The sequence below is a fragment of the Leopardus geoffroyi genome, chromosome C2 (genome assembly GCF_018350155.1).
Source record: "Leopardus geoffroyi isolate Oge1 chromosome C2, O.geoffroyi_Oge1_pat1.0, whole genome shotgun sequence".
Classification (NCBI taxonomy): Eukaryota; Metazoa; Chordata; class Mammalia; order Carnivora; family Felidae; genus Leopardus; species Leopardus geoffroyi.
In genome coordinates this window covers 1,826,225-1,841,748 of record NC_059333.1, presented here as the reverse complement: position 1 = coordinate 1,841,748, position 15,524 = coordinate 1,826,225, and the positions used below count along the sequence as shown (strand labels likewise).

General features: G+C 48.9%; 1 protein-coding gene across 5 annotated transcripts in view; it reads right to left on the bottom strand.

Annotated features, from left to right (window-relative positions):
- UBE2G2 (ubiquitin conjugating enzyme E2 G2) overlaps positions 1–15,524 on the bottom strand; it is a 49,986-nt gene that overhangs the window by 26,998 nt on the left and 7,464 nt on the right. Inside the window, exons 1-2 of one of the 5 annotated variants that reach the window (XM_045501151.1) lie at positions 13,390–13,500; positions 12,782–12,870 (exon numbers count right to left, since the gene is read on the bottom strand). The exons of 1 other annotated variant lie outside the window; for it this stretch is intronic. Coding sequence is in view for 1 of the 4 variants with exons in the window: in XM_045501149.1 (XP_045357105.1) it covers positions 13,390–13,432 (43 nt within the window). In the remaining 3 variants the exon portion in view is untranslated. Of the gene's footprint in view, positions 1–12,499; positions 12,590–12,781; positions 12,871–13,389; positions 13,531–15,524 lie in introns of those variants that run through there. 3 more of the 5 variants (XM_045501149.1, XM_045501152.1, XM_045501150.1) reach the window with 3 other exon arrangements.

The following is a 15,524-nucleotide window of genomic DNA, read 5'->3' as shown; positions in this document are numbered from 1 at the left end:
GCTTAAGGTTCTCTCTCAATCTCTCTCTCTCTCTCTCTCTCTCTGCTCCTCCCCTGCTCTCATACTGTCAACAATAAATAAATTTTTAAAAAGAAAAAAAGAATAGACAACATGTAACTACATTTATAGACGGATTACATCCATTAAAAAAAAGGCACTCTAAACGACAATGTTTAAGAATGCATGCTTAGGTGGAAACACAGAGCAAAGCAGTGACTACCCCATGAAGACAGAGCTGCTCTGGTGGAGTGGGGGCCCCGCACAGTGGGGTTCTGGCGGGCTGGCAGCCTTCCTGCTCATCTGGGTGGTGATGCTCTCTCTGAGAAGTTCACCGAACTGAACATGAACCCTATGCCGGCTGTATTTCAGGCTAATAAACAGTTTTAAGCCATTACTGTGACAGTCCAGGCAGGGAAGGTGACAGCTTGAGTCAGAGTGGCGACTCTGGGGGTCTGTCCCGCAGACAGGGACGAAATGGGTGTGACATGTGAGGACTGGTCCCAGGTCCCCAGCCCAAACAACTAAGCGAACAGCACTATTACCGGGACGGGAGGGGAAGGAGCAGGTCTGAGGGGAAAGCAAGAATTCTCATTTAAACACATTAAGGTGGAGACTAGAAAACAGACCAGCGGAGAGACCTCAGACGAGTCTGAAGCTCAAGGGAGAGTGGACACTAGCAGGAGAAACTAGGGGGCTGTGTCCCCAGGGACAGGTGGAGCCGCGGGGACCTGGTGGCAGTTGCTGGAGTTTTCCCAGGGGACACTGGGAAATTCGGGTGCCGCCATCGGGTGTCCACGGTGACTGGGGAATGCTACTGCCATTTAGGGGGAAGGGGCCATAAAGAAAGTGCACACGAGGACAACTCTTTCATTCGAAGCACCAGTAACACCTGCTAAGAAACCCTGAGCAGGAAACAAGAACGGGCACAGGGAGAGCCCCGTCTGTTGCCAAGGGCACCAGAGCCCAGCACGCGGGAGGAAGAGGAAGGGGCAGCGAGGGCCCCAACGCGAGGCCAGTGCCGCGGGACAAACGGCGAGGCAGCCAACACTGCGAGGAGGCAGGAGTCAAGTGCAACTGAGGTCGAGTGCCAGGAAGGCTGAGCCCCTCGGCGCAGTAATACACACCCTGACCGTCTCAGTCCCCCTTCGGGTGTCTGCGTGACAGCCGACCGGGAGAGGGAAGCCCAGAACCCAGCTCACCAGGAGCTACACACCCAGTCATCTGAAATCCAGGCCAATCACCTTCGCATAACATCGGACAAATTAAAACAGAGGAGTGATAAACTGCTGGGTGTGGGGGACTCATCCTCCAGGGACCTGGTGGGGGGGCTCACTCCAAAAAGGGCTGCTTCATTCTTCATCTGTGGACCCACGCCTGGAGCCTCCCTCCCGCGCCCTCCTTCCAGGGCCTTCCAGGGAGGGGCAGCCGGCGGGCTGCAGTCCCAGCCGCATCCTTATTCGACAGCGGCACCTAGTGGTCAGGGAAGTTACAGTAACACGGGGGACGTTTCTGCGACACTCGTTTTATTTCCAAAATACACACCTGCACTGACAGCTTGGTGTCTACTCACAAAAACAGCTTCAAAAAGAAAAACAAAATCTTAGTATCAGAGAAATGTGCAAAAACTATGCCACTGACCCCTTGAGAATATTAATTCGTTAAAAACATTTTTAACAGTGGCTTAAAAAGTAGCCACCACAGGCTCTGGACTGACAGTACGGAGCCTGCTTGGGATTCTCTCCCTGTCCCTGTCCCTGTCCCTCTCTCTCTGCCCTTCCCCCACTCGCGCTGTCTCTGTCTCTCTCAAACTAAGTAAACTTAAAAAAAAAACTGGTAAGATAAAATCATGTTTTTCTTCCATAATTTTTAACACAAGGCAAGCCATGGTTTAAGGGAAACTATTTACAAAATATCCAACAAAAGACTTGTAGCTACAGTATATGAAGAACTCCTACAACTTAATAAGAAAACAATACACATGATTAAAAATCAGCAAAAGACTCAAGACACTTATGATGGCATATAAACACACAAAACGACACTCAATGTCATCGGTCACAAGGGAGACGCAAATCAAAGCCACAAGGAGAACATGGCGACGCAGTGAGACCCTCGGCGCCCCTCCTCCCACGAACATGGAGTCTACAGCTACAAACGGAACAATCCGCTCCCCAAAACACACTAAGGCTGGCTGGGTCATAACTGCACATCAAGCAAATGAGAAGAAAACCACACTGAGGTGGCCAACAGAAGCTGGGACACAATCTCATCGTGACCCCCGCACAGTATCTCACAACCAGGAGGGAACTCAAAACCCAGAGCTGCTTCTTGAGGAGTAAAGGGTTTGAACAGCAGCACCCCAACTTTTAAGACGAACGCTTGCATAAACGAACCTCCAAATCATCTAGCTTTGAAATCCTACGGGACTCGCATCCCAAGACCCCCAAGACGGGAGCCATGTGAGAAACCTCCCTTCAAGGGCTTGGGGCGGGGACTGGCCCTCCCCAGGGCCCAGCTCCCAGGCAGCCCGTGGACCACGCCCAGACTCACGGGTGCACCTGCTGGCATCTGAGTGGCCGCCGGGGCGCAGGCGTCTGACTTATCACACTCATCAGGAGCCTGGCGGAACACTGTCCTCTGTGGACAGAGACTGGGGGGCCATCTTTGCCTCTCCCTCCGCTGTGCTCCCGGGCACTGGCATCCACCTGAAGGCAGCCTTTACGCGTATCTAGTGCCCTGATTTCTGGGGCTGTCACCTAGGGGACACCTCTTGATCGCTTGGCTCTGGAGGCCAGGGAAACCGGAGCTGCTGGTCCCATGAACCTGTAACAATCAGAGTCACACAGGGAGGAGCTCAAACCGATCTGGTGCCCCAAATTTTGCGACAGCTTCCAGGGGACATCTCTACATCGCCTGGCTCTGGGTCCCACAGGACTCTAACTAACAGAGAAGCAGTTCTTAAACAGCTACCACCCCCGGGGAGAGCAAGAGGCCGGTCTTTCTGTGCAGGAGGGCTATCAGCTGACCATGAGGACTGCAGCCTGCGGGGTGTGCTTCTGATTAGGTGTGCATCTTGGGACCAACCTGATCCCTTCCAGAGACCTCAGCGGGCAGCCGCTATCTTCGCGTTCACCTTCTGCCGAAATCCAGAGTGTGATGTCTCCCAGAAGGGAGTTTTACACACAGCCGGCACCCTGCTTTTTACAGCTGCCACCGGGGGGAGATGTCCCTTGATCGTCTGGTGCTGGTGGCCAGGGGACCTTGCATTCCTGGGTCTGATGGGTCTACCACAGTCGGAGAAACGGTTTTTGGCAGGCTGCCATCCCCAGGGCACTGCACAGAGGGCAGGCTGAGGCACACTCCCCCATCCTTCTGTGAAGGAGGCCTCTCTGCGTGTCCTGGAGCTGAGAGGTAGTCTTCAGGTCTGGCACACATTCCACGGTCCACAGAGCTGCTCTCTATGAAAATACGGCTATGGCACCACCTTGGCACTCTCCCTCTGCCCTGCACCAGCTCACTGGCATCGCCCAGAAAAGAACTTACACACTCATCTGGAGTCCCGATTTTTGTGACAGCCATACTGGGGACACCTGCAGAGTGCCTAGCTCTGGTGACCAGTGGGGCTTATGCTTAAGGCCCCACAGGACTGTACATATATGCACACCTTAAAAAGCTGCTGCCGGTGGGCCTGGCTTCCAGTCACCCTGAATCTGCGTGCTGAGACCCTCCGCTCTGGGACAATGACAAGTCTTGGCACACCCTCCACTGCGGGAGGTATCAAAGACACAACAGGTGCTGGGACAGCACGAAGGTTTGAGTGACAACCGAAAGCTGGGATGGGACTGAATGACGAGGTTCATCTCCTACACGAGGCCGCTCCTTCCAGACTAGGAGAGGGGAGTATTCCCAGTTGGTATAGAGACCAACTCGGAGAGTCCAGCGAAATGGACAAACAGGAATATGTTCCCAGGAAAGAACCAGATAAAACCTCAGGAAAAAGCATCTCAGTGAAACGGAGACAGTTTACTGATAAGGAGTTCAAAGCGATGGTCACGAAGACGCTCACCAAACAGGAGAAAAACCGATGGACACAAAACCTCAACAAAGAGATGGGAAATATAAGAACGTACCAAAGAGAAATCGCAGAGTGAACAACAGAACGGCTGAACTGAAATACAGACCAGATGAAGCAGAAGAAAGGATCAGCCACTCGAGGTCCGTGGAACTCAGTCAATGAGAGCAGCAAAAAGAGTGAAAAAAAGTGAAGACAGTTAGGAGCTCATAAGACATCAAGTAGACTAATACTTGGATCCAGACTGATATTTGGATCTCCTTCCAGAGGAGGAGAGAGAGAAAGGGTCAGAAATCTCCTTGAAGAAGTAATGGCTGAAAACTTCCCTAATCTGGGGAAGGAAACAGGCATCTAGATCCAAGAAGCCCAGAGAGTTTCAAGGAAGAAGAAGCCAGAGAGACCCACACTAAGACACCTGATAGTTACCTACCAAAAAGTAAAAGCCAGGAGAGAAGCTTAAAAGCAGCAAGATGAAAACCACTTGTCATGTACATGTACGTGATGCTAAGTCTATCGGCAGACTTTTCGGCAGAAACTTTTCAGGCCAGAGGCAGAGGCACGATACATTCAAAGCACTGAAAGGAAAATCTCCAACCAAGAATACTCTCCCCGGCAAAGTTACGACTCAGAAGTGAAGGAGAGGTAAAGGGCTCTCCAGAGAAACAAACCTAAAGGGGTTCATCACCACTAACCCGGCCTTGTTACAGGGAATTCTTTAAGCTGAAAAGAAAGGGTGTTCACGAGAACACATGTGAAAGAGTAAATCTCACTGGAAAGGTAAGTATATAGTAAAGTACTGGGTTAATCACTTACAAAGTTAGCATGAAGGTTAAAAAAAAGTAAGTAGTAAAAATATAAGTACAACAGCTAGTTAAAGGACACACACATTAAAAAAATGTAAAGTGTCAGGGCGCCTGGGTGGCTCAGTCGGTTAAGCGTCTGACCTCGGCTCAGGTCATGATCTCACAGCTCTTGAGTTTCAGCCCCACGTCGGGCTCCGTGCGGACAGCTCAGAGCCTGGAGCCTGCTTCAGATTCTGTGTCTCCTCCTCTCTCTGCCCCTCCCCCGCTCATGCTCTGTCTCTCTCTCTCTCTCTCTCTCTCTCTGTCAAAAATAAATAAAACATTAAAAAAAAATTTTTTTAATGTAAAGTGTGAATCAAAAACATCAAATATGGGGTGAAGGGAGAATAACAGTATTGAGCTTTAGAATGGGATCAAACTTATTATCGACTGAAAATAGACTGTACAGAAGTTGTAGTATGTAAGCCACGTGGTAGCCACAAAGCAAAAACCTGTAGCAAATACACAAAAAATAAAGAAAAGGAACATAAGCATACCACCGAAGTCATCAAACCACAAAGATAACAGAAAAGAAGAATGGAACAGAGAGAAACTACAAACAGTCAGAAAACAACAAAAATGGCAACAGGCACGTGCCTGTCAATAATTACTTTAAGTGTAAATGCACCCAATTCTCCAACCAAAAGACACAGAGAGCTGAATAGATTAAAATATAGGACCCAACTATATGCTGCCTATAAGAAACTCACTTCAAATTTAAGGACACACACACACACACACACACACACTGAAAGTGAAGAGATTGAAAAAAAGAAAGAAAGAAAAGAAAAAAAGCTGTTCCATGCAAATGGAAACCAAAAGGAATCTGGAGCAGCTATACTTGTATCAGAGAAAATAGACTTCAAACAAAGAGACAAAAGAAAGGCATCACACAATGCTAAAGGAGCCGTTCCCACAGTAAAATACATTTGTAAATATTTACACACCCAACACAGGAGCGCCTAAATATGCAAAGCAAATGTTAACAGACCTAAAGGGAGAAACAGCAACTCAACAGTAGGGGACATTAATATCCCGCTTACATACAAACATATAAGAAAGCACTGGCCTTAAATGACACATTAGACCAGATGAACCAGAACATTCCATACAAAAGCAGAATACACATTCTTCACAAGTGCAAGTGGAATGTTCTCCAAGACAAATCACCTGTTAGGACACAAAATAAGTCTTAACAAATTTAGAAGGACTGAAATCATATAAAGCATCTTTTCTGATAACGGTATGGAACTAGAAATTACTTACATGAAGAAAACTGGAATATTCACAAATACGTGGAGATTAAACAACATGCTACTGAATAACCAATAAGTCAAAGAAGACATCAAGAGAAATAAAAAAATACCTTATGATCCCTCCCCAAAAAAGGAAATGTAACGTACCAAAATTTATAGATGCAGCAAAAGCAGTTCTAAGAGATAAGTTCATAGTGATAAATGCCTCTGTCAAGAAGCAGGAAAAATCTCAACTAAACCTTATTTTACAACTCAAGAAACTAGAAAAAAGAAAAAACAAAGCCCAGAGTTAGTAGAAGGAAAGAAATAACAAACATTAGAGCAGAAATAAATGAAACAGACTAAAAAGACAATAGAAATGATCAGTGAAGCTAAGGGCTGTTCTTTGAAAAGACAATGGTGCTAAACGTTTAGCCAGACTCGCCAAGACAGAGACAAGACTCAAGAAGAGAAACATCAGAAATGATGGGGTGCCTGGATGGCTCAGTCAGTTATGTGGCCAACTCTTGACACCCGCTCAGGTCTTGATCTCAAGGTCATGAGTTCAAGCCCTGCATTGGGCTCCATGCCTAGCATGGGGCATACTTAAAAAAAAAAAGGAAAGAAAGAAATGACAAAAGAGATGTTACAACTGACACCACAGAAACACAAAGGACCATAAGAAACTACTATGGACCATTGTGTGCCAACAAATTGGACAATCTAGAAGAAATGGATAAACAAACACATAACCTACCAAGAGTGAATCATGATGAAATAGAAAATCTGAACTGATTACTAGTAAGGAGACTGAATCAATAATCAGAAACCTCCCAAGAAACAAAAGTCCAAGACCAGATGGCTTCACTGGTGAATTCTACCAAATGTTCAAAACAGAATTAACTAATACCAGTTCTTTTCATACTCTTCCAAAAAAAGAGAGAGAAAAGAAAGGAAAGGAAAAGAAGAAAGAAAGAAAACGGGAGGGGAGGAAGGGAACATTTTATGAAACTAGGATGACCACAATACCAAAACCACAAGATTGCCACAAGAAAGTCACAGGCCAATATCCCTGGTAAACACAGATGTGAAAATCCTCAGCAAAATATTAGCAACTGAATTTAACAATATATTAAATGGATCCTACACCATGATCAAGTGGGATTTATTCCAGGAATTCAAGAACAGTTCAGTATCTGCAAATCAATGTAATCCACCACATTAACAAAATGAAGGATAAAAACCATACGATCATCTCAATCGATGCAGAAAGGCATTTGACAAAATTCAATGTCCACGTATGATAAAAACTCTCCACAAAGTAAGTACAGACAGAACATACTTCAACATAATAAAGGCCAGAGATGAAAAACCAACAGCCAACACCATACTCGATAGTGAAACGCTGAAAGGCTTTCCTCTAAGACCAGGAACAAGACAAGAAAACCCATCCTCACCACTGTTATTCCACATTGTATTTGAAACCCTTGCCTGAGCGCTTAGGCAAAAAAAAAAAAGAAATAAAAAGTATCCAAATTGGAAAGAAAAGAAGCAAAACTGTCACTATCTGAGGCCGACAAGATATTATACATTAAAAAACCCTAAAGACGGCATCAGAAAATCGTTAAATTCAATAAAGTTGAGCAGTACAAAACCAATACGTAAAAATCTGGTGCATCTCTAAAATTTTTTTTTTAACGTTTATTTATTTTTGAGAAGAGAGAGACGGAGCATGAGTGGGGGAGGAGAGAGAAAGAGGGAGACACAGAATCTGAAACGGGTTCCAGGCTCCGAGTTGTCAGCACAGAGCCCAACGCGGGGCTCGAACTCACAGACCGCAAGATCATGACCTGAGCCAAAGTCTGATGCTTAACCGAGTGAGCCACCCAGGTGCCCCAAAATCTGTTGCATTTCTATACACTAATAGTGAACTATCAGAAAGAGAAAGTAAAATTAAAAAAAAAAAAATCCCTTTTATAATTGCATTAAAAAGATAGAACACCTAGGAATATATTTAACCAAGGAGTGTGACTGACCTGTTTGTTGAAAATGACAAGACATTAATGAAAGACTGAAGACACAAATGGACAGATACTCCATGCTCATGGAATGGAAGAATTAATACTATTAAAAAGTCCAGGGGCGCCTGGGTGGCGCAGTCGGTTAAGCGTCCGACTTCAGCCAGGTCACGATCTCGTGGTCCGTGAGTTCGAGCCCTGCGTCAGGCTCTGGGCTGATGGCTCAGAGCCTGGAGCCTGTTTCCGATTCTGTGTCTCCCTGTCTCTCTGCCCCTCCCCCGTTCATGCTCTGTCTCTCTCTGTCCCAAAAATAAATAAACGTTGAAAAAAAAAAATTAAAAAAAAACAAACAAAAAACAGTGTAGAAATGGCATAGAAACAGACACGTGGATTACAGAAACAAAACAGCCCAGAAATAAACCCACACGTATATGGTCAAATCAACTTACAACAAAGCAGCTGATATGCGATGGGGCAAACACAGGTAGGTACATTGGTTCTTTTTAGACATAATGCTATTGCACATTTAATGGATTACAGTACAGTGTAAACATACTTTTATATATGTACTGGAAAACCGAAAAAAATCGGTTATATACGATAAGAAAATATATATATATCAAAATATATGTACTATACATACCTAAAATATATACACGTTAAAAAAAATAAGCTCATAGATACCAAGAACAGGCTGATGGTTGCCAGAGGCAAGGCAGTGGGAGGGTGGGAGAAATGAGTGAACTGTGATGGTTTGTTTGTTTTTTAGTGTAAATAAACTTAAGGTAAAAACTGAACTTGAAAAACAAGGACAGAAAATGGCAGAATTAAGATGTTTTAAAATAAAAACTACAATGAGATACCATACCACTCTAGAACAGCTAAATATGTAAAAACCCAGCATACGAAGTGTGGACAGGGGAGGAGAATCAGTGGAACTCCTTAATACACTGCTAGCAGAAATGTAAAGCGGTACAACCAGTCAGAAAAATAGCTTGGCTGCTCCTTTAAAAAATTTTTTTTTTCAACGTTTATTTATTTTTGGGACAGAGAGAGACAGAGCATGACCGGGGAAGGGGCAGAGAGAGAGGGAGACACAGAATCGGAAACAGGCTCCAGGCTCTGAGCCATCAGCCCAGAGCCCGACACGGGGCTCGAACTCCCGGACCGCGAGATCGTGACCTGGCTGAAGTCGGACGCTTAACCGACTGCGCCACCCAGGCGCCCCTAGGCTGCTCCTTTAAAAGTTAAACACAGGGGTGCCTGGGTGGCTCAGTCCTCTGAGCGTCCGACTTCAGTTCAGGTCATGATCTCACAGTCCATGAGTTCGAACCCTGCATCAGGCTCTGTGCTGACAGCTCAGAGCCTGGAGCCTGCCTCGGATTCTGTGTCTCCCTCCCTCTCTCTCTCTCTCTCTCTCTCTCTCTCTCTCTGCCCCTCCCCCACTCATGCTCTCTGTCTCAGAAATAAACAAACATTTAAAAAAATTTTTTTAAAAAAGCTACACACAGGGGCGCCTGGGTGGCTCAGTCAGTTAAGCGTCCAGCTCTCAATTTCAGCTCACGTTGTGGTGTCACGGTTCCTGAGATGGAGGGGTCTGTGCCGTAGAGCCTGCTTGAGATCCTCTCTCTCCCTGCCTCTTCCCTAGTTTGTGCTCTCTCTCTCAAAACAAATACACTTAAAAAAAAAAAAAAAAAAGTGAGTCATCAAGGGTCAATCTAAGGTTTGAGCCCAAAAACTTGGAAGAACACGACTGCCACCAACAGAGACACGGGGACTGTGGGAGCAGCAATGGTGCAGGAGGAGCAGGAGGTCAGTTTTACACGAGCAAGTTTGAGGTTCTTATTCAACGCTGAACTAGGCTGAACAATGTCCCCCAGAATCTCCAAATGTGACTCTGTTTGGAAATGGGGGCTTTGCAGATGGACTGCAGTTAAAATGGGTCACATGGGATAGGGGTGGGTCCTAAAGCTATGACGGGCACCTCCAGAAGAGGGACGACGGGCAGAGATGTGAGTTCCGCTGCCACAAGCCAAGGAACAGCAAAAACTGCCAGCAACTACCGGAAGCTCCAGGAGGCCAAGAGGGACTCCTCCCTAGAGCTTGCAGAGCGTGGCCCGGCCAACACTGAGTCGGGACGCCAGGCCTCCGGAACAGCGACAGAGCAGACTTTTGTTAGCCACTTAGCCTTCTTAAGGAAACCCCCAGAACCCAACACCTGTTTGTGAACCTTCTCGGGAAGGCTGGGTGATGGGTGACGACAGAATGTCAAGCAAAGACACCCATTTAAAATATCTGGGTTCTTGGGGTGCCTGGGTGGCGCAGTCGGTTAAGCGTCCGACTTCAGCCAGGTCACGATCTCGCGGTCTGTGAGTTCGAGCCCCGCATCAGGCTCTGGGCTGATGGCTCAGACCCTAGAGCCTGTTTCCGATTCTGTGTCTCCTCTCTCTCTGCCCCTCCCCTGTTCATGCTCTGTCTCTCTCTGTCCCAAAAATAAATAAACATTGAAAAAAAAAAATTTTAAATATCTGGGTTCTTTTTCTGGTTCTCCTTTTTCCTGGCTGTAAGGAGCCAGGCCAATCGTTTCGCCTCTGTTACTCAACTGCCTACACAATTTGGAAAACCAGGGGCTGTACAGAATCATATCCAAGGTTCCGCCCCCTCGAAATTTCTGCAGGCCTGTGACTATTCCCAAATACGATAAAGTATGCCTGAACCCTATCCCAATCCACTGAAACCCCATTTCACAGAAAGGTCGTTCCTGTAAAGTCCACCTTTACAACGAATGAGTCACCTTACGATGTGGTAAGACAAACCGGATGCTAATTCACACAAGATGAGAATCACTAAATGGAATTTACGATGTTTCTAAGATACAGCAACCACAGAACCCCCTCAGTAACATACTGTATTCATCTTCTATCGCTGATGGGACAAATCACCACAAACCCAACGGCTTAAAACGACACCCACCGATGACCTCACGGTTTCCGTGTGTCAGAAGGGGCAGGTGGATCTACTCTCACAGGGCAGCGGTCAAGGCAGGGCACTGCCCAGATCCACTCAGGTTGGCGGCAGAATCCAGTTCCCTGCAGCCGTGGGACGGGGGCTCCCGGTCCTCACTGCTGTCGGCCAGCGACGGGTCTCACGTTCTCGGGCCACCCACGCCCCTCTGTTCCTGGCCACTCCAGCGCCTCAGAGCCAGCCACGGCAGGTGGAGTCCTTCTCGTGCTCTGCACGCCTCAGACGCCCCCTCCTGCCTCTCCTCTCCCGCCTCTTCTGTTCTGGGGCCTCGTGTGGTTAACAGGTTGTACCCCAGTAATCCAGGATGATCTCCCTACCTGCACGACGGCTGTTTAGTAACCTGCGTGCGACACCTGCGGGGGGGCCTTCACAGCAGCGCCCAGATTAGCGTCCGACAGGATCACCAGGGGCCGGCGAGCTCAGGAGACCTCCTCAGGGCTCTGCCTTCCCACAGACTCCGAGAAGTCACATCAACACATAAAAATGCATACGATACCCTTCTGTGATACGGCTTTGGAAGTCAAGTGTCATTTGTGTTTTATTACTGCACAATGACAACATGGTTGAAATAACGGATGAAGTTTCTGCAAGCACAGTAAAGGGAAGAGTAACCTTTGCTACCGCCAGTATCCTTAGGAAATACAAGTTCAACGATGCAGAGACTGGACTGAAGCAGCAGCCTGAACTTAATTCCCCTTGCAGGCTTAACAGATTGCTTCCCTAAAGACACAAGAAAATAACCTTTTCTCCAAGTCTAGAAACAGGGCTAAACAGCCTAAGACAGACACCGAAGCACGGACGGCGAAGGCAGGAATGACAGGTGTTCCCACACATATGACCCCCGGCCAGGTCTCCCGTGAGGACACAGGCAACAGTGCCCCACTCCCACCCAACCCTCCGTTCATACTCTGCCCCCAAGTCTCTCAAAGGCACTCCCACTGTAGGGGACACTGGCAGCGAGCAGTGTTTAAACATTTAAGGAGCCCACGCGTGAATCACCCTGGTGTGCTCCCGCCGAACACGGACCCTCCGCGAGCAGGGCCACCAACCCGGTTACGGGACTGAGCTCCGTGCATTTTTACCAATTGTTTTTATCACAGTCATTATTTTGGTTTACTTTCAACTTTCTTCTAAAGTACTCTCAATGTCACCCTAACAACACCAGCTACCCAAATCAGAGTTATCTATCAAGTATCCTGAAAAGCATTAACCTTCCCAGAGGACCGAAGTGCAGAGGTCAAGGCCTGGGCCGGAGAGCTAACAAGCAGCAGCTGAACCGGGACTGCGGCTGCAGAGACCCTCTCTTACCCACAAGCGGGCGACCACCCTGTCTCCACCAGCAGCTCACGACACCTGCCACACATCCGTTTCACCCATGACCTCTCCTGGCAACTCTCCCAACGGGGCTGTAAAAAGGCAGAACACGGAATGTTCTTCGTCTTTCGTTTCTCCCTTTGCTTTCCCCAAACATTAGAACCTTTCCCTGGCGAGGAAAGCACCAAGGAGGTTCTCTGGGCACCACCTAGGAAGCGTGACAGGTGGCACTACTCAAAAAACTGTTCCGTTATTAAAGAGAAAGCCAAATCTGACCTTTCGCCCCAAATGCATCACAATGCGCTTTTTCTCGATACGCTTTTGGTTTCAGCTTCTCAGTAAGCAATTCCGGTTTTCCTGCAAGGCTGGAATGAGGGAGTCCTCTAAATTACTAAAGGAGCCAAAGACAAAAACAAAGGCTGCGTGGAACTGTTTACGCATTTCTAAACTCGTGGAGTAGTGATGCTGACTGTCCTTTTACAAGCGTTCCCTTTACGAGTTCGTGTATGAAGTCAAGAGCAGGCAGTGGGCGCAGCGGAGGAAGAGGACTGCAGACTGTTAGGGCTCACGGTTTCCCAGGACCAAACTCCCGTCCCCGCGCCTACGCGGGAACAAGCGGGCATGACTCAGTGCTTTCGGCGTCCACGGCTCCCACATCTCCACCAACTCAGGCCGCCACACACGGCCGTGCGCGCCCTGGGCGTCCCCGAGCAGGGACTCTACCGCCGGGTGGGAGCCCGGGGAAGGGAGAAGGGGGGCGCAGGGCCCGGGGTCGGCAGAGACGGGGCGCGGGCTCGAGGGACGCGCGGGACACGGGGCGGACGGACGGGGTGGGGGGGGAGAGGAGTGGGTCCCCAGACTGGAGGCGCGGACCCCGCACTCACGTTTGTACTCGGCCATCAGCCTCTTGAGCGCCGTCCCCGCCATCGTCCCGGCAACAGCTGTGCTGCGCGACCTCCCCTCCCAAGCGCCGGCCTCTCCCGCCCACCGCCGGGCTGCTTCCGGGTCGACGCCGGGACCCGGAAACCCTTCCGGGACGCGGCGTGCGCGTGCGCGGTGGCGCCGTCGCCACGGGGAGCGGCGCAGGCGCGGCGGCCGGACGGTCTGATCGCAGGGTTCCGAGGTTCCTACCCAAGGCCAGGGCCTCGACCCTTTGTGGCTTAACGTCGCTCCCGGCGATCCAGATTCCTGGAGGACCTGGGTCTTCCGGGAGATCCCGGAGCCGCGGGCGCCCAGAGCGGGTTACATCCTACCGGTGGTGCCCCGGGAAGGTCTGATTAAAGGATCGGGACCAGGGATGGAGATGGAGAACTGGAATGAGGGAGGGGTAGACGGAGGACGGCGGCCTGGGGGACTTGACGAGGGACAGCACGGGGACAGGACGTTCATGAAGACGGAGGGTGGCGCCTGGGGGACTTGACGGGGACAGCACGGGGACAGGACGTCCATGGAGACGGAGGACGGCAGCCTGGGGGACGTGGCGGGGGACAGCACAGGGACAGGACGTCCATGAAGATGGAGGGTGGAGCCTGGGGTACGTGGCGGGGACAGCCCGGGGACAGGACGTCCATGGAGACGGAGGGTGGCGCCTGGGGGACAGGACGGGGACAAAGTATGGAGACAGAGGGTGGCAGCCTCCATCACTCGGTGGGAACCGAGGGCAGGTAGACTGATGCCTGAGCAGATTTCATTCCAGGTGTATATTCTTTAAAGAGACCACGAGAACGGGGATAAAAATTGAAGATCTTACCCATCCGTTAAAATACACATTGTGGGGGGCGCCGGGGTGGCTCAGTTGGTTAAGAGTGGGACTCGAGTTCGGCTCAGATCGGCTCAGATCACGATCTCATGGTTCATGAGTTCAAACTCCACCTCGGCATCCAGAATCTGCACTGATAGTGCAGATCCTGCTTAGGATACTCTGCTCCTCCCCTGCTCGCACTCTCCCTCTCTCTCAAAATAAACTTAAAAAAAAATACATCTGTGGCACAGGGCCATTGCAGAGTGACTTTCAGGCCCAATGCAGTGAAAGCGAGAGGATCCATGAAGAAGGCATTTGATGCCCCCCTGACTTCCTTCAGACAGGCCTTAGGTTGGAAGAAGACTGGTGCCAGGGTGGTTTTCTTCTGCATCAGTGTGGCCCCACAGGAACCCCTCGCGAAGAGAGGAGCTCCAGGAAGGCCAGAGAGGGAAAAGTAGCAACTCCTGCTCTACCCACCTGCCCACGTGCCAACCAGCGTGGCCCTGAGGCAGCGGCGCCCTAGCGGGGATTGGCTAGGAGTGGCTTTCTCCAGCCACCCCTTCCAGCTCCTTGCTTCTCAGGCTTCTGCACGACTGTGTAACATGGGGATAAACAGCCCTTTTTTTCATGTCATGGTGGTTCTCTTCCCAGATGACCCACTGTGATTTGGCAATCTACCTATGTTTCTTAGAACCCCACTGCCTGGCTTCAAAGAAAGTAAACACATTTACTCCTTTATGGCTCTCCCATGCAAAGACATGTACACCTTTTAAAAAACAAGTTTTCATCTCCACATTTACATCCTATTCTATAGAATTTGCCATATAATGCTCTATATAATCTATTAGCATAATACAAAATGTATTTATTTTGTTATCTGTCTCCTGTAAATAGAGAGTTTACATGTTCCATGAGGACAAGGAGTTTCTGTCTGATTTGTTTGCGGATGCAGCTTTGGTATCTGGGCATGGCAGTATTTACTGAATTGAATGAAATTAAACAATGCAAACAAACCTCCCAAGTACGCATATTTTAGAGCAAGGGTATACAAAATATCGTAAGTAAGTAGCTGTTCACTGCACAAGGGAAAGTAGCCTTGTATTCGAACACCAAAAACCTGAGAAGCCCAGACCAACGTCCATATTCATCTGCCCCCAAAATCTATCCTGTCTTTACACACGACACCCCAGAGAGGAAAAGCGTCCTGCCGCTGGTTCAGCTGCAGACTGGGAGAGCTCATGAGGAATGAGGGGGTGCCCCCCTCGGCAGGAGAATGCC